The following is an 18,888-nucleotide window of genomic DNA, read 5'->3' on the forward strand; positions in this document are numbered from 1 at the left end:
ACCTGGGCGCTTCAGTTTTAAGCCCTGAAGCGCCCAAGGTTCAGGGCTCAGTAGTCTTACTAACCCTGATTCCACTCTGTGATGACTTTGGGACTGCTGTCTTCCCTCACTGGCTGACCTAGGTCAGCCAATGAGGGATGGCACCAGTCCCAAGCCTTCTAGAACCGCTGAGGCAGCATATAGTTGGCTGAAGGTAAGTGTATTTTTTTTTCTTATTAAATTGTTTGGTGTGCGTGTGAACGCATGTATGAATGTTTGGGAAAGAGTGTTGTAAATGAATGGTAGTGTGTGTATGCACATGTGTGTGAAGGAAAAACATCCTTTACAACAAAACTTTTTCCACGCAGTACCTTTACAACGCAGGAATTACAACGCAAGTCGTTACAACGACTTGCGCTGGAGGGCGCTGTAGGATAGGGAATAGTTTAATTTACTATCCAAAACCTTCCCTACTATCCACGGGGACTGGAGTTGGAATAGTAAATTAAACTGTTCACTATCCAGCGCCCCCCAACGCAAGTCATTGTAACGACTTGCGTTGTAAAACCTGCGTTGTAAAGGCATGCGTGGAAAAAGCATGCGTGGTAACGACATACATCCGTGTGTGAATGCATGGTTGTTAGTGTTATGTGTATGTGTGCGTGTGTGTGTTCCGTCCGCCCCCCTCCAGCCAAAACTTACCAGCCCCACTGTATTACAATGTGTTGTTATTTGATGGATAGTTTAGCTGTCTGAATCTTGAGGCTTTATGGGTTGTCCCTGGCACTGTAAGAAGCAAGCTTGCACAATATGCTTCCCTCATTATTTTAATAGCACCACGGTTTTGCATTCATATTTTTGAGAGTTAACATCACTTTTGAATATCATGCACCATGTTTAACAGGCAAAGAACAAGTAAAGAACAGCAGATCACCAGGCACGACATTTGCCCTGAATAGAACCCAAGTTGAGCATTTCTTTCAGTTGGGTTTGTTGGATCAGATAGGAACTTCTTTGCTATAGATATTTCTCTTCCGCTTTTCAAGGATATATAATTTTGAGGCACATACGATCTACTGATGCAATGAAAAACATGCTATAAATAAACTGCCAAACTGAGTAATGCTAGAATACTTTACTAGGTCTTCATCATAATTTTGTGAAAATCCTAAGACTTTTTAGCCAATCAATGCATTTGAAAAATTGCAATAAAATGCACCAATTATTCCTATATGTTTCTAAATTTGCGCAAATCCAGCAGATAGCTGGCTTCCCTGCTAGACTCCAGAGCACAGTGGTGTATTTGGGCCAGACATTGAATATTTTTCCATGGCTACTTGGCTCCCAGCGTTGATGGACTTCTAACAGTTCTCAGCTGTAAAATGCACTGTTCTGCCTCACTTCTTTTCTTATTGGGGAATTCCCCCAGATTCTCAAGGAGAGGGTCGGTTTTGCATCTGACAGCCCTTCAGATGGTTCAATGTGGGCCTGGTATGAAAATGAATTAACGAAGTAGGTTTTTACTCCAGCCCAATCCTGTCCATAAAAGGCATTGCTCATTGCCTGTGCCTACCCAACGATCACTAAAATACACTCTCTGAAGACTAGAAAAAGATACCAACTTATGGCAATATTAGCTATGCATTTCGTACATTTCTGTTAAACAACACCTACCATTAGATATTATTTTTGTTGGTTGCTGCAGGAAGCTCCTAAACCTGGGTAACTGGTCAAAGGTTAAACTCGCTGCACTTCCGGCCGAACCTTGTGCCGAACCTAGTAGGGGATCCTCGTTTTGCCGTAGGTCGGCCATACTGCTGGGTATCTGTCGAAAAAGTACATTTCTTTAAATCATGAAAGATAATTTGCTTAAAGATTTCATGAAAAAGTGCAGGGAAATGAAATTGCATCGAATGACCAAGGAAACCGTTTGTCAGTGGAAGTCTGTGGTACAACTTGGAAGTGGGTCAGATCCCGGAGGGCTCGCTGCAGCGAGGCTGCCATGCTATCCCCCTGGGAAAAGCCCTATGAGTATGTTCTTAAGGGACCAATGCACGAAGGAGTGCTTTCCAATTTCGTGACTAGTTCAGATTACTTATAGAATGAATGCTATTCGTTAAAGAGTTCACATACTTTTGCTGTGCAAAATGGAGTCAATAGAAAAGCAATGGAGCCGGCATGCAACGCCTATTCTGTATAACGTTGTTTTGTTGTAAAATAAGACACTGCCAGCGTTTGGTGCTCAATAACATTTTTGAATAGTTACGCTCAGGAAACCTGCTTTGAGACATATTTGCTTTCCTTGAGCAAAATGTTCTTGATGGTTGCAATTGAAAGCATAATTTAAACCCATCTATGTCACTATATATATATATCTGCTTACAACATTCTAAAATATCAATAAGTGGCAATGACAAACAACACGATTCATATGCATAACCTACAGCATAGAATGGATGTCTGTAAAAATCAACAAGGGAGTTATTGACATCAGAGTAAGCTACTCCACTGGCGGTGACATGGGGCCAAATGTACGACCCTTTTTAGCGGTTGCAAATGGGAATTTGTCCCTTTTGCGATCGCTACAAAATGTTTGTGGTATGTACAAACCCTATTTTACGAGTCAGTAACCTTTTACCGACTCACAAACTAGCGTTTACGAGTCTCTATTAGGAAGGGGTGTGCCAAGGGCGTCCCTTCCTAATAGCGCGTCGCACTGCTATGTACAATTGTTTTGCGACCGTATTTATCACAGTTACCACCTACTTTAAGTAGATGGTAAGCTAGTCGCAAACGGGAAGGGGTCCCAAGTGGACCCCTTCCCCTTTGGGTTGGGCAGCGAAAATATTTTTTAAGAGCAGGCAGTGGTCCCATGGACCATTGACTGCTCTTAGAAAAATGAAAAGTTTCTGTTTCATTTTTTTAAAAATCCATCCTGGAGAAGTGTGGCTCACTGGTTAGAGCAGGCAGACCCTGAAGCAGAGGTGAGACCCAGGACCAGGGTTCAATTCCCGACGCGGCAGGGTCTTGAGCTCAAATGTCCATGGACTCGATAATTCTCGCTTCGGTGCCTGACCTAATCATGGGTTCACACTCTGCAACTCTGGGCATTAAGCTTGCTTAATCTCCACAACGGCCCCCCGTGGCGGGATGCCTGGCTTTCACCTTGGGGATGCCCTGTAGGGGCTATCTCACAGGGAAAAACCAGGACGGGTTCCCAAGGCAAGCGCGGAGATACCCCTTCGGGGGTCGATTCTGGCGCTATATAAGAAACATAATAATAATAATAATAATCCCATTTCCCTTTAGGAAAACAGGCTGCATTAAAAAGAACTGCTTTATTTAAAAAGCAGTCACAGACATGGTGGTCTGCTGATCCCAGCAGACCACCATCACTGTGAGTGGTGGCCATCCCCAATGGGTCACAAATTTCGACCTGCCCCGTGAATAGCGATGAGGCAGGTAATTTGCAACCCAATTGAGGATCGCTACATGTGTCTAAGACACATTAGTACATTTCGTTTTGCAAGTCGCAAATTGCGACTCGCAAAAAATCACAATTTGTGACTCGCAAAATGGAATGCTCGTACATCTGGCCTATAGTATCCAATGTTCACTATAATTGTTATTTATGCAGCAGAATACGGCCAGCACCATGGCACCAACATGGGTGAATGAGAAGGGTGTTGTTTTGCTGGGACAGTAATAAGAGCAGAAAATATTGTTTGAGTAAATACAGAGAAGGGATTGAGGTGTATTACAGAGAATATGTAGCAGACAGAATGGCAGATGCATGTGATGGTATGGTGTAGAGAGGCATTGGTTGAACAGTCAGCTTGGCAAAGGCAAAGCGGTATGGAGATTAGGTACTCATGGGTGTGCATTGATGGGGTGTTCTGTGTCTTTGTGGGATGCAGCTAGGCCAGAGATGTGACTTGGGGACATTTATAAACAGTTTGTGGAAGGCTGGCCGGGGACTAAGGAGCAGAACAGATAGTGGATGTGCGGGTGTTCAGAAGTGTAGAAAAGGATCCAGGTTTATGCCAAACTCTCAAGAAGTTGCAATTGCGATCCTTTGTATCCCTAGTTATGATAGCGATACTTCGGGGAAGTCAGTCGAGCTGGATATAAAATAGTCACATGTTAGCGGGAAGCTGTGCCATGTAACCATTTGTGCTCTGTCACTACCTGCTTTTTAGGGACATCACATCTCTTATGCCAACTGTAGTCTATATTCTCAAACGTGCCCAAGTATCTTAACAGCTGTCATTGTTGCCATCTGTTGCCAATCCATTGAATAACATTCTGTGTTCAGTGAAGCAACAAACATGGCACATCCAAATACATAACTGGTGGAAGTAGTGACCAGAAAAGTGCAGTCTGGGAGACATAATTGTACCTGAGTTTAATGAATGCATCTCACAAATGAGTTTTTATAGTTTATGTTAATAACACATTGTTTTTAATTCATCCAGCAATAGAAGAAGGCAAGGACGTTTCCCAATTTTGGACGTGAACAACCTAATTTTTGATTGAGAAGGCCTTTTATGTCGAGGGATGAAATAACAAACTATATAGGCCATCATTCTCATTATGGACCAGATTTCACAAAGTGGCCCCATAGTTCTCCTTTGCACCAAAATGCGGTTTAGTTGCATATTACATTTTTGTCTAGGGGTGACTTGTGTTATTCTGAGGAGCAACAATCAATGTTTGTGTTTATTCTTCAGGAAATGGAAAAAGGCAAAAGGAAACGGGAAAATGGCAAAGTCTCACTGTTGGAAATGGCCTTTTTGCAGGGTTATCCCCAAACTTTTTTCTTCTCCCTTCTATTTTTTCCTGACCTGTGGTTGTTGGCTTTAGGACTCTGGGCTCTTTACCACTGCTGATCAGTGCTAAAGAGCATATGGTCTCGGCTTAAATTGTTATTGTGACTGGTTCTCTCTTATTGGCATTTTTGTTTTACCAGTAGGTCCCTAGTAAAGTGAACTGAATGTGCAAGGGCTGGTAAATCAAATGCTATTAGTGGGCTTACAGCAGGGATTGTGCCACTGACATGAGTAGCCCTGAAAAGATGTCTCAGGCTTGCCACAGTGGGCCTGTGTGCAGTTTGTTGATTGCCATGTCGACTTGGCAATTCCCTTTTTTCACATATAGGGAACCCCTATGGTAGGTCTAAGGTACCCCCCTGGGCAGGGTGCAGTGTACATTAAAGGTAGGACATGTACTGGTGTGTATAACATGTCCTAATAGTGAATTGCTGCCAATTTCGTTTTTCACCATTGAAAGGCTATCTTGCCCCATAGGACAGAATAGGGAATGCTTTGTAACATTTTACAAGCATATCTTCCCATAGGGATAAGATGGAAAAACTGAGTTTGGTATCCCTTAAATCCGGATGTAATAACACATCTTTTAGCAAAGATGGTTTTTAAATTGGGTGTTTGAAAATAGCCCTTTTAGAAAGTGGCTATTTTCTTGTTCAGCCATCATGTGTGCCTCTACCTGTTTGTGGATTGACATTCTGGCTTTGGAATATCAGGGGCTGGGGAGGTGTAATGACTCCAGGTGTCTGGATGAGTCAGCACTAGGCTGAATAGGCCTGATCTGAATTTGAGATGGTGGGAGGAGTAGCACCTGTACCTGAATAGGGCCGTGCCTGCCTTCCACAATGCTTGCTCCGCCTCCCTGTGGTATGTCTGGAGCCAAGTTTCACACTGACAGTGGATGTTGTGCACTTGCAGAGTGCCCCCCAGAACAGGTTTGAAATGGGCTCAGAGCTCTTTGCACAAAGAGAATAAAGACATTTTGGGGTATAAGTATTTTACCTAAAACCCCAGACTTTAGATCATTCCTGGAATTCAAGGGGAACCTTTGCCAAGGAGAAGAGCTGGAGATACTGAGGAGAAGTACTGCCCTTGCTGTGTGTCTGGGGTTGGCCTGCAGTTGCAGTTTCTGCCAAGGAAAGTAGAAGGAATTTGCTGTGTGCTGTGTCCCCTGCTTGAAGGAGATCTCCAAGGGCCTGAAGTGAGCTGGCCTTCTGTTCAGAAGTGTCAGTGACACAAAGACTTCACCCCCAGCTCCCCTGAACTCTGTTTCTGGGAGTTCTAGCCTGTCAAGAGATGCCTGTACCAGCTGTGGGCCTCTGGAGGTTGTTGCTGCTGTTTTGGACCTGGACCTGAAACAAGCTTCCTAGGACCGGTTTCTGGCATTACAGCCGTCTTTAGCCAGGCTTGCTTGAATCCAGTGGCAAAGTGAGCAAGGGGCTCACGTCTGAGCATACCCAGCCAACTTATGGCGAACAAAGCGGTACAAAAGGGGGTGGTGATGGACAGAGTGTTTGATTGGTTCAGATGCTCCATCCATCACCACCCCCTTTTGTACTGTGCAGAGGACCGACGCAGCACTGCTCGCCGCCGCAGCATCGATCACCGATGAATCCGGGGTTTCCACGCATCGTACCTCTGCGAAACGCTTTCCTGATGCACAACCTGCGAACCAGAACTGTCACAAAGAATCGGCGCATCACTCCCCATACAGCCCGGATTTGACACAACTCATCCTCTGCGTGTTGTAGAACTGTCGCATCGCCTCCCCAAGGTCACATTTCTTTGTTTTCCGACTCTGCAACTGTTTGGTTTTTGGAACTTTGACGCATTTACGGATACTTTGGTGAAAATTCATGCATCCATAGTTTTTATGGTACAAATTCTTGAAACCTTTTGAAAGTCATAGTTTTTAACTGTGAATATTGAATTAAATCTGTTTGGTCTTGTTTAGTTTAGATAAAGATACTTTATTTTTCTAAACTGGTGGGGTGCCCATTTGTGGTGTTTTCACTGTGTTACTATGAGTGTTTTTGCAAGTACTTTACACATTGCCTTTGGGATAAACCTGTCTGCTCGTGCCAAGCTCCGAGAGGGTGAGCAGGGGTTATCTAAAGTGTGTATCCCTCTTACCCTGACTAGAAACAAGGGTCTCTATTTGGACAAAGGTACCTACCTCTGCCAACTAGAGGTCCCCTTTTTTAACATTGGTGGTCAGCGGTGAGGATTTTAACCTGTATTTTTACTTGACCCACAGTGATTAGTGTACATCACTAGTTTAGTGCAGACCACTATGCAACTACATACTGTGTTTTATTCTTTAGTTCTATTTTTGAGGGAACAAAGGAAATCCTCAGGACATGTCTGTAGTGTATCTAAACATTTATCTGCACATTGTATGCATAAATATTAACACAGTATTTTGAGTTTCTTGTTTTTCTTTCCTTATTCTTATAGTTTCTCTTCAGCCGACACGTGTTTCATCGCCTACACTGGGAAATTGTCCCATGACTTTCTCAAGGCTGTATAAACACAAACAAAAGACCGATGTAACAACATACATACACTGGTGTACATTATCACATTAGAAGTTCCCCATGTCTAGAGGTATAATTATACACCTCTAAGGAGAAACATGCAATAAACAAGCACAAGGTAGAACGAATGAACATGACACCCATGCCAATCAAGGGCCCAACCTTACTATTAAGCCAAACTATAGGGGGTGAAAAAGTGACATCCCTGATCACCTGCTAATTGGTGATGGAGGAAAACATTTGTGACAACAAAGTGAAAGAGCCAATTACCAATCGAGGACAGTGTGCTGGTCAAAAAATCTTGATGACACTTATCTGACATTGATTAAAGAACAGCCTAAAATAAAGACTCTAGATTGTCAGATGCAAGCACAAACAAAACCAAAAAAAAAATCAATAGGTGATGGAAGAGTGATCAATATATCCACCTTAAAACCCAAAGTCATGTGTGTGTGATAACTCATTTCAAACACCTCGACAATCTTTGGTATATTCCTCTGTGAAATAAAGAAACCTTTCATTAGAACAAACTCCAGTCCTCGTATACATGCCTACTTCCATTTCCAAATCTGGCACGCAGATGGAAAACCTACTTCTTATGTGCTGATAATTCCATCCCACAATGGGTAAAATATCTGTCTTCTGCGTTAAAATCGGTTCTTTATTCAGGAAAGGTCTCCGTCTGACCAATCCACAAGCTCTGAAAATATATATATATATATATCTGGGTGTATGTAATAATGTGTAAACTCCTCCAAAGACAATACTTGTATCTATCATTAGGTAAGATCCATACAATACTGTAAATGCACATATATCAACTTTCGAGCCTGAAATCACTAGACACATGTGCGCGATGCCGCCTTGTTAATCCCAATCACTAAAGGGAGTGTAATAAGCTCGGTATCCTAACACACCATCCAGCCGCAACCTCTATGCTGTCATGCTTACTTGTTCAAAACGCAAACCTGTGTCCCTGCTTTACATATCCATTACATAGTCAAGGGTTGCAGAACATGACCTCATGTATCAAACTATATCTCAGAAAATATCCACCGTCATCACTATACCACTTCGTTTTCTGAGTCTTAGCTAATTTGAACCGTATATGTCCCATCACAATCCCAACACAAATTCATATGTACTGCACCAAGATATTTAAAAGATGCCTTCATAACATATGCCCAATTCGTATTTGTCCATCGCACAAGTATACTATCTCAAACTGCCAGCGTAGTCCTTCAAAGTTTAACAATGTATCCACAGTCAATAATCTCTTACCATAAGGACAGCTCTGTCATCAACGTAGCCCACAACCGCGTCTCTCGAGTGCGTGAACCAGATCCGCCACGAAGAATCGGCGCATCACTCCCCATACAGCCCAGATTCGAAGCAACTTATCCTCTGTGTATTGCAGAACTGTTGCATCACCTCCCCAAGGTCTCAGGAGTGTTGCATCTCTTTGTTTTCCGACTCTGCTGCTCTTTGGCTTTTCGAACTTTGACACATCTACAGGTACTTTGGTGAAAAGTCACACATTTATGTTGTTTTGGTCTTGATTAGTTTAGATAAAGATACTTTATTTTTCTAAACTGGTGTGGTGTTCACTTGTGGTGTTTTCACTGAGTTACTGTGAGTGTTTTTGCAAATACTTTACACATTGCCTTTGGGATAAGCCTGTCTGCTCGTGCCAAGCTACAGAGGGGGTTAGCAGGGGTCATCTAAAGTGTGTATCCCCCTTACCCTGACTAGAAACAAGGGTCCCTATTTGAACAAAGGTGGTCTAACTTTGGTGGTCAGCAGTGAGGATTTGAACCTGTATTTGTACTTGACCCACAGCGATTGGTGTACATCACTAGTTTAGTGCAGACCACTATACAACCACATACTGTGTTTTATTTTTTGGTTCTGTTTTTGAGTGACCCTTAAAGAATTTACACAGAATGTCTCAGAAGGGTAAACCAGCAAGTGAGATGGCAGAATTGGAGTTTGTTATTGAAATATTAAGTAATTACAAAGTAGGTCAACTCAAGCAGCTCTGCTGGAACTTTAGATGTCCCATGAAGAGTAGTTCCAGAAAAGAGGAGCTACAGAAGGCCTTAAGGGCCTGGTGGAAGGCCAGACAGGCTGGGAGGCAGATGATGCAGAGGTGGGTGAGGATGCACAAGGGGATGGTTTCAGGTCACAGGATCTTCCTGTGTCAAGAGTAGCCTCTAGTGCTGGCAGCAACCATTCCGCTGGAAGTTTTTCCCCAGAAGATTTGGAGGAAAACCAAAGGGTTAGAGATCAGGAGTGAGAGGTCATGAGACTCGAGATGAAAATATTCAAAATGGAGAGCCAAAAACCTGCCATAGAAAGAGAATAGATGGCAGAGAATTATGCCTTGGAAGAAAAGAAATTGATCTTGGCATATGAGCTGAGAATGAGAGACCTCAATGAGGAGTTTGTGAGGCTTGAGGCCCTGAGTGTCTCAACCAAGCAAAAAAAGATGTGTGTAGCCCAGGAAGTGAACTTGGCTGGGTTGGAGATAGAGTCCAGCTCAAACGGTGGCCGCATAAATGAATTGTTTAGTGCTGAGGGAGGAGTACACACACCCAGAGATGTGGCGCCTGACTTGAAGGAGGGGGTTAAAATACACCAAGGGGTCCAGGTTTATTAGGTAGCTCTATTGATGTGCAGAGTCCCTGAAGTGGATTGGAGAGCTGACACCGGGGCTCATATTCATAGTGGTGGGAGGGACACTCTACTGACTCAAGATGAGAGGTGCAGGGAGAGGGGATCCCCCATGGTAGGAGTCCTGTTGTGTGAGTGTGGAGACCGCCCAGACGAGTGTGGGTTGAGTGACAGACACAGTCAGACACTGTCTTGCCAATTTCAGGAGAGTGGTGTTGGGTACTTGTGTGAGGCACTGGATGACGGGGCAAAGGGTAGCTTGGTAAAAACAACAGTGGGGGGCTGCGTGATTGAATTGTTGGAGAGCATATTTCTAACACTCACCATATGTGATTTGGTATTTGGTGCGACTGAGTACATTGGTCCCATTTAAAAGTTTATATAATTGTGCATTGATGGGGCATGGTTGTTATTAGAAGAACATTGTAACAAATTAATTGTGTTTTAAGGTTTCATAAAGTGCTCGACATTTGATTGCTACCCACTGAAACACGTGTGGTGGGGAGGTGGTACAATGTACGTAGAAGAAGGGCTGCTTAGTTCGGAGGCACTCAAGGAGTTCATGAACGTCATATTAAGATTCACAAAGTACATTTCAGTCTTTTAGATAAAGGCACCTTTTTGAAGGTTTGAGTACAAGAAAATGTTGTGGTTCCTTAATGTAATATCCTTTGGTAATTAGGTACATGACACAAAGGTTTCAAGCAGCTACAGACTTTGTTAGAAATATATTTGCTTTTATTAAATGTGCAAGGCTCTTATTACGATGGTGTGACCTGATTCAGAAAGACCAGGCACTTGTAAGTAGGCCACAGATCTCATAAGTAGGACAGAATTCCCAGAAGGCCTGGAATCTGGCAAGAAATGCTGCACTCTCATTAGAAGGTGAACAACCTTAAGGAAAGCAAAGGGCTCACATTCTAGAGTAGGATACTCGCTAGAAGGACTAGACCTGCAATGAAAAGCCAAGGCTCCGATTTGAAGCGAAAGTTAAGGTTCTCATTTTAAGGGTAGGTCTTAAAATAGGGCTCCCATTCAAAGTGCAAAACACTTATTAGATTTGCAGTGATCTTGTTTGAAGACCAATGTTCTGGAAGAGCTCAGATTAGACAATAACCATTCTCATTAGAAAAGTTGGACCCTTGTTACAAAAAGATAGCTTCCATTAAACAAGCAGGACTCTCAGTAGAAGGGAATAGATCTACTTTGAAAGGACTAACTTAATAGGAAATATCCATTAGTAGAAAGACAAAGCTAGGTTGTCGATTAGAATGATAATCTTCTCTTTAAAAAGTATGACTCTCTTTAATATGGCATGGCGATCATTGGCACCCTATGAGCTTGGTGTACAGTTGTGCATTGTTTTATTCTACATATTAGAATGCTGAAATATCTATGTGGAGCCAGTCTAACTTTTCTATTATATCCTATTTTATGAATCTCTTGACCTTTTGAACTCTAACATTCTAACATTCACTGGATGGTGTCATCAGTGATGTCATGAGTGATGTCACTGACCATGTCATGAGTGATGTAATATGTGACGTCATCAGCAGTGCATTGCACGCGCAAGTTATAGTGAGTCCAACTAACTATAACGTGGGAATTTCAATGGTTTTATGTCAGTAAAATTTCCAGGTAACTATAACTGGTGTGAAACCTATGGTTTTTTTCAGTGAATTTAATAGGTTTTTTAAATGCTAATTCCTAACTATAACTGGTGTGAAACCTATGGTTTTTTCAGTGAATTTCAAAGGTTTTTTAAATGCTAATTCCTAACTATAAGTCACAGTTTATAAGTAAGACTGTTAGCGCTCTAGTTGTTCTTTAGAACACTCTGGGACATTCTGTCATTGGGCTATATTTGGGCTACATCTGGCTGATATTTGGGCTACATTTGTTTTTTTTTGTCTCTGGTGGCCATCTTTGGGCTACATTGGGCTACATTGGGCTACATTTGGGCTCTAACATATATATAGCCCAATGTAGCCCAATATATATTTTTTCAAAGTTAATTTTCGTAAAAACCACTTGAGCATATATCTTGAGACATAGCAAAGGCACATCGGGCTACCAGTCCCTACAATTTTGCCAATTTTTTTTTGTATATTGTTTTTAAAAAAAAATTTTTTTTGCCTTGGAGCGCTCCCGGTGTGCGCCCCGGTGAGCGCCCCGGAAAGCGTAATTATATGAAGCGCTCCGGGGCGCGCACCGGGGAGCGTCCCGTAAGCGCCAATATCGCGAAGGAAAACATGATCGTGACGTATCGCGTAGCAGCGTCCGCGTGATACGCACGGCGTAAGCGCACCCGGAAGCACTTGAGCGAATACGATCACGCAACGTGGGGGTCTGACGTGCTTACGCGACGCGCCCCTGGACGCGCCCCGGGGCACGTAGCGTAAGCGCATCGGGTCATGTGACCTGAAAATAACACTTTTCATTGGTTCATAACAGTTTTGGTTTCATAATGATGAAGCCCCTGGTTGTGTGACCTGAAAATAACACTTTTCATTGGTTCAATACTTTTTTTTTTTCAAAAGGATGAAAGACCACACCTTTTTTCCTTATTCTGACTTTGTCCTTAGACTGAGGAAGACCTGTTTGTACCTCTCTGTACCTTTTTTGATCTTTATAATGGCTTCAGTAGCAGCAGCAGCTGGTGAATCGCACCACCACCACCACCACAACCACCAAGAGGACCACCACAAGATATCATTGGTGGTCAACAAGAGGAGGAAGAGGAGGAGAAGGAGGAAGAGTGGAGGAGAAGATGGCTTGAAGAACAAAATACCCCATACCAGCCAAGACCACACATTATATGGGAGTTTTTTTCGATTCCACAGGGGAAGAAAAAAGTAAATGCAGCCAAGGTGACTTGCCTAATCTGTGGCATGGAACTTTCTAGGGGGAACCCTAATAAAAAATATTCATTTGGAAACAACACGATGATTCGCCACATGCAGCGCAAGCATCCAATAAACTATTCTGCTGCAGAGATGAGGGAACTGGCCAGTAACCCTCCCCAATCCACAAGCACCACCTCAAAAAGAAAGCAACCCACTCCGTCGGCACCAGAGGAAAGTGAGACGATGCCTTGCATTCAGCCACGATTTGCAGATTTCCGAATTATCTGTAAATATTGTGGGAAGACCATCTCCTACGGAGAACAGAGCGTAAAGCTCATCGTCCTTGCTGGGGACAACCACAAATGCCCCAATAAACCCTAATTACTGCTTTTCTTTTTTTTATTGCTCCATGAAAAATACAAAAAAAATATAAAAGTGATCAGAAAACCCCAAAAAAGTCTAAAATGTTCAAAAAACAATAAAAAAATATAAAACAACAAAAAGAAGAAAAAAAACAGTTCTTTTTAGAACTACCTCCAATTTCTAAAAAAAGGCTACATTTTTAAAAACTCTATTATTAATTTTTCCCCATGGGACGCTCCCCGGTCCGCTCCCCGGTGCGCATACCGGGCACTCCCCCCGCGCAAATAAAAAAAAATATTTTTTTTTTGCCCCGCTGGGCCCTTTTATGGCCCCCCACATCAAACCTAGGGGGTCAGGGGGGGTCTATCTGCCCCCTTATGGTCATTTCCCCCTTTGATTTTTCCACCTCCTATGTCTCGATTTTACTGAGACACAAGATGGCGGCCGCTCCGGACTGTTTCGAATGTTTACAGACACCCGAGAGCCAATCAGCTTTCTGTGCGCAAGTCGCGTGGCGCGCCCGGAGCGCTCCCCGGTGCGCGTACCGGGGCGCTACCATAGATATATATTTTTTTTAACCTAAATTATTCAAAAACCACTGGAGCACATATCTTGAGACATAGCAAAGGCACATCGGGCTAACAGTCCCTACAATTTTGCCAAGTTTGGTGCAAATCCATTCAGCCGTTCGGGCTAAAAGTGAGTTCGACCGCCCTATGGAAATTAACATGGGGAAAACACGTTTTGGGACCCCCCTTTTATCTCGGCCCCCGCTTGACGAATTCCCCAGAAACTTTCAAGGAAGGACCGGAGCTCCGCAAGGCAAATTTGAGGACGTTTTCAGGCAGATTCGTCAACTGGCGCCAAAGTTATTCCAATAGAATTTTTTTACTAAAAATTCACTACAAAAGTGAGGAAAAAGAATGGAACAGACAGAGCAAAAATACCATCAAACGATTTGAAACAAGAAAATACAACAAAAAGGTGGTCCAAAAATGTTGGGAAAGAGCAAACCAAAAACCAAGAACAGAGTGTTTACAACAAAAGACCAAACAGACTAACCAAGAGGAGGAACCCATCAGACTGATTCTAAACTATAGCCAAGAGTCAAAAAGGATTAATCAGATCTTGAAAAAGAACTGGAAGATTTTACAACTGGACCCAGTCATTGGTAAAAAAGTGGGCACTCATCCTATCATCACTTACAGAAGGGCAAGAAACTTACAAGATCAGCTAATCCACAGTCATTATAAAAAGCTGACCCAAAAAAAAGTGTGGTTGAAAACAAAGGGCTTCATAAAATGTTATAACTGTAAAGCGTGTGAGAATGCCAAACCAACAACTGAAATAACAATGCCAAACAAAAAAACATGGCAAATCAGGGAATGTAACACATGTAATAGCCAGTACACAATATACATGATTGAATATCCCTGTAAGCTCAGATACATCGGAAGCACCATACGTGAGTTAAAAAAACGCATCTTGGAACATGCCCGAGCAACAACACATAAAGACAGGAACAACGCAGTTGCAAAACATATGGAGGCCCACCACAATGGGGACTGGAAACTGTTACGCTTTTGGGGAATAGAAACAATGACCCCATCGGAGAGAGGTGGACACAATGAGAAACTGCTGCGGCAAAAGGAATCGAGACACATCTTAAATTTCAGGACAATGACTCCCTTTGGTCTCAACCAGTCGGAGGAATTATATATACACCTGTAAAAAAAAAATCTAAAAAAAAATAAAACAAATGTGTCTTGGAGATCCACAGTTGTTATCCTAAATCCTTAATAGAATTCCGTTTACAGACAATTTTTGAACTCTTTTAATTTATAATTTCACATTACCCAAACCCTATTTACAATGCCGCACAAACTAAAAAACGACAAATGTCTAAACAATATCGATTTGTAATTTCAGACAGAGAGACCACAACATTGGGGAATCCTATTTTGCCCACTGGAGAGCAGTAAACCCCCAAAAGACCTCTGCAAACACATACATAACATACCCCCACTCAATAACTGTTTAGCCAAAAATACAAGCCCCAGCTCAATACAAATGACGATGTGAAAGTCATATTATAACTGGCTTTTGTGTTTTAAAACGGCGAAAAGTAACTTTGTGTTCTAACATGGACTGCAACATCCATAATCCCCTCAGGGGAGGACTTTGTTGAGTAATGATCATGTGATCTCAGGGGAGTGACTTTGTTTACGGAAAATGTACTCTTGCTTTATAAAACTGTGGCGATGTATTTTCCAAACTGACCATGACCAAGACAGCGGAGGCTGTCGAAGCGCGTTGGTTGTTGCTTTTGTATTTGACACCCCAGGATTGAAAAATAAATGAACTCGAACTAACTTCTTTGTGAATCACGATTGGATTATTGCGACTCCATGGTATCCTCTCGTGGGAGGAATCGTTGTTTGGATATATTAGCGGTTGGGCTCAACCGCAGGAGTAACGCGGCCACATCTTGCAGCGCCTATCGGGAAAGAAAGTGAGCCATATGGTGTGATATTTATATATATATGAAAAAGCAGTCCTTGTTCCGTCTATGAACGGCGGAACCCAATAGGTGTGGACCTCCAAAGCCCCTCACAGTACAGCGAAAATACAGCCAAGAAACAGTCACTCCTCAAGTGAGTTGCAGGAAGACGGTTTATTCAATGAAAGATGACGCGTTTCACTCCACTAGGGAGCTTGTTCACATAGCGCGCCCAAAACACTGAGAAATATTTATAGTAGCAATAAAGGTGGGACAATACAAAAAAATTTGCACGCCCTCTCTGCATTTCGTCATAGAAATAGTGAAAAGACTAACTGACATGCAAGTGCACAAAATGATAAAAGTCAGACTAGTATTTACAAAATCAATTAGCAATTTATATGTAGATAGTGTGATCCCAAAAATCTATAGTAATTCAAACATAGGATGTAAAATGCATCATTAAAAAATTCAAATACATTGATGAACAGTTTTTCAAGAATGGATGTTTTTTTCTTTTCATTGTGAAAAAACAAAGATTACTTTCAAAGAGGATAATGACATAGTGCCATAGAATAGAAAGAATCATGAATATTCACAGTGATTAAATGAAAACACAAAACCCATGTTGCAACATAATGCCTATTTTCAAATTCCATAAGTGATCACATTATGATGCTAGCAATAAAATATACTGTCTGCACAAAAAAGAGTTTTTAACCTAAAAAAAGAGAGCTGTAGTGACAAAATATATGTGAAAGGATGCACAAATAAAAAACAAAAATTATTGAAACCATAATATATACCAAAAGCCCACAGCCAAAAGAATGACAGGTAATGCCAGTTTAGACACACACTGTAAATATACAGTGAGGAAATAGCAATACGTATCACATTGTTTCCATGAATAGTTTCTACATTAGTGCATAATATAGGTAGTCACCAGCCGGGACTAAATCTAAAATGTCGCAGCCCAGCGGCCAAACGAGAAGTGAAAACAGGATGGTTTTAAACAAATGTAGAACACATCTTGAGAATTATCCAGGACTAGAGAACATCATGAGGATTTTCAAGGACTAAGTATACTACAACAAGTGGACCAATTCATAGAACATTGCTCAGATCTTCTGTTAAATTCAGACCGTTGGGGGCCTTAGTATCTAAGGACAGTATGAGATGTGATTCTTTCTGCCTTAGTAGCTTCATGCGGTCCCCACCCCGGCCGGGCTGAGGTACCGAGCACAAAACAGTATATTCAAAATCTGAGTTTTTTATCATGAACTGACCGAAAATGTCTAGCTACAGGGTAATTGTTGTCACTATTCACAATCGCATGGATGTGCTGGAGAATTCTTTGGTGTACAGGGAGCTTAGTGCTCCCAATGTACTCAAGATTGCAAGTACATTTCAATTTGTACACAACAAATTCAGACCTGCAGGTAAGATATTCGCGAATGGGAATCGGTGTTGTACTGAATGCTGTGACATAATGTGTACTGTTTTTGGCAAAAGTGCAAGCACGACAGGAGGTACAGTTAAAGAAACCTGTTCTGTTAACAAGATTCTTTTTGATTGGCCCTTCTGGCATCGGCCTGTCGAGTGCATCGCGCATGGAAGGCGCCCTTCTGAATGCTATAGTCGGTGTGTTAGATAGCAATGGCCCAAGGATGACATCAGTCAGAATTATGGGCCATTCTGTGCAAATGATGCATCTGATCTTACGTTCCTGTGTGCTAAAGTTGGTTATAAGCCTCACAGTACATTCAGAGGTAGGAGTGTTGGGAACCTTAGGTGCAAGGAGTGTTGTGCGATCGACTGAGCAAGCTTTCTGGGGGGTGTTAAGGTGTGGGTATTAAAGGCTATAACATAATCAGAGAACAGAGTATGATTGTATCTGGGAGAATAAAGACATACAATCCAGAGCTCTCAGTGTGGCGTATTCATTTGCAAGCTCACGGGCAGGGGCGGATGCTACAACACTTGCATTTTAAATAGTATAAATGAAGCTTTTAGCTCAGTTTAAGTATGAAAAGTAAATATATATAGTTTGTGATTGGTGCGAAGGTGCCACAGGCAGCCACTGCCAGCGATTGGGAAGTTGGGAAGTATGTAGTGGGTGAAACGCGTAATGGCAAGATTCTGCACCCTGAAATAAAAGAAACATCAGGCACATTACCGTGGTCCGTTCTGTTTTTCCTTCCAATAAGATGAGCGGCGTAGCTCAGGAATATATATATGCATATATGCATTTATATATTACCTACTGGCTATCGCCAGTAGGTATATATAGTTAGGATTAATTCCCTGTGGGATTTTTGAAAATTCTATGTCTAATAACTTTGGCGTTTGAGGACGGAATCGGCTGAAATTTTCAGGAAAATGGCACATTTTGTTTCTGAGCAGCCCCTGGAAATTTGGTGGGGTTTCGTCAAGGGGGGGCTGAGAAAAAAGGGGGGTCCCAAAACGCGTTTTTCCCATTCATTTTTCCATAGGGCGGTTGGACTCACTTTTAGCTCGAACGGCTGAATGGATTTGCACGAAACTTGGCAAAATTGTAGGGACTGTTAGCCCGATGTGCCTTTGCTAGGTCTCAATATATGTGCTCCAGTAGTTTCTGAGAAATTAACGTTCAAAACAAGATATATATCTGTAACAGCGCTCCGGGCAGCGATCCGGTCCGCTTACTTTTCGCGAAACGGAACTTTGCGCGCAGAAAGCTGATTGGCTCACTGGTGTCTGTCAACATTCTAAACAGTCCGGAGCGGCCGCCATCTTATCTCTCGGTAGGATCGAGAGAGAAGAAGAGGTGAAAAACGAAGGGGGAATTTATTGAAAGGGGGCAAGGTATACCCCTCTTGACCCCCTAGGAATGTTGTTGGGGTTATTAAAGGGTCCCGTGGGGAAAATAAAAAAAAATGATTTTTCACGGGCCGCGAACTGGGCCGCAAACTGGTAGCGAAACGGGAATTCGCCATTTTGTGCTTCGTTTTAATTGTTTAGAGACAAAAATTATCGCCGCACATCGGCCACAATGCATGAATATCGCTGAAAAGTCAGCGATATTCATGCATTATCCAGCAAATGCTCTTAGCCATGTTATCCACCTTCCATTGGATAACATGGCTAAAAACTGCTCTGTGCGTGAGCTTTTTTTTTTTTTTTTT

General features: G+C 42.4%; 1 protein-coding gene across 1 annotated transcript in view; it reads right to left on the reverse strand.

Annotated features, from left to right (window-relative positions):
* C12H16orf78 (chromosome 12 C16orf78 homolog) overlaps positions 1 to 18,888 on the reverse strand; it is a 202,312-nt gene that overhangs the window by 70,176 nt on the left and 113,248 nt on the right. Inside the window, exon 3 of the mRNA XM_086946501.1 lies at positions 1,654 to 1,804. Within this exon, the coding sequence (XP_086802627.1) occupies positions 1,654 to 1,804 (151 nt within the window). The remainder of the gene's footprint in view (positions 1 to 1,653; positions 1,805 to 18,888) is intronic.

Source organism: Lissotriton vulgaris, chromosome 12 (genome assembly GCF_964263255.1).
Source record: "Lissotriton vulgaris chromosome 12, aLisVul1.2, whole genome shotgun sequence".
Classification (NCBI taxonomy): domain Eukaryota; kingdom Metazoa; phylum Chordata; class Amphibia; order Caudata; family Salamandridae; genus Lissotriton; species Lissotriton vulgaris.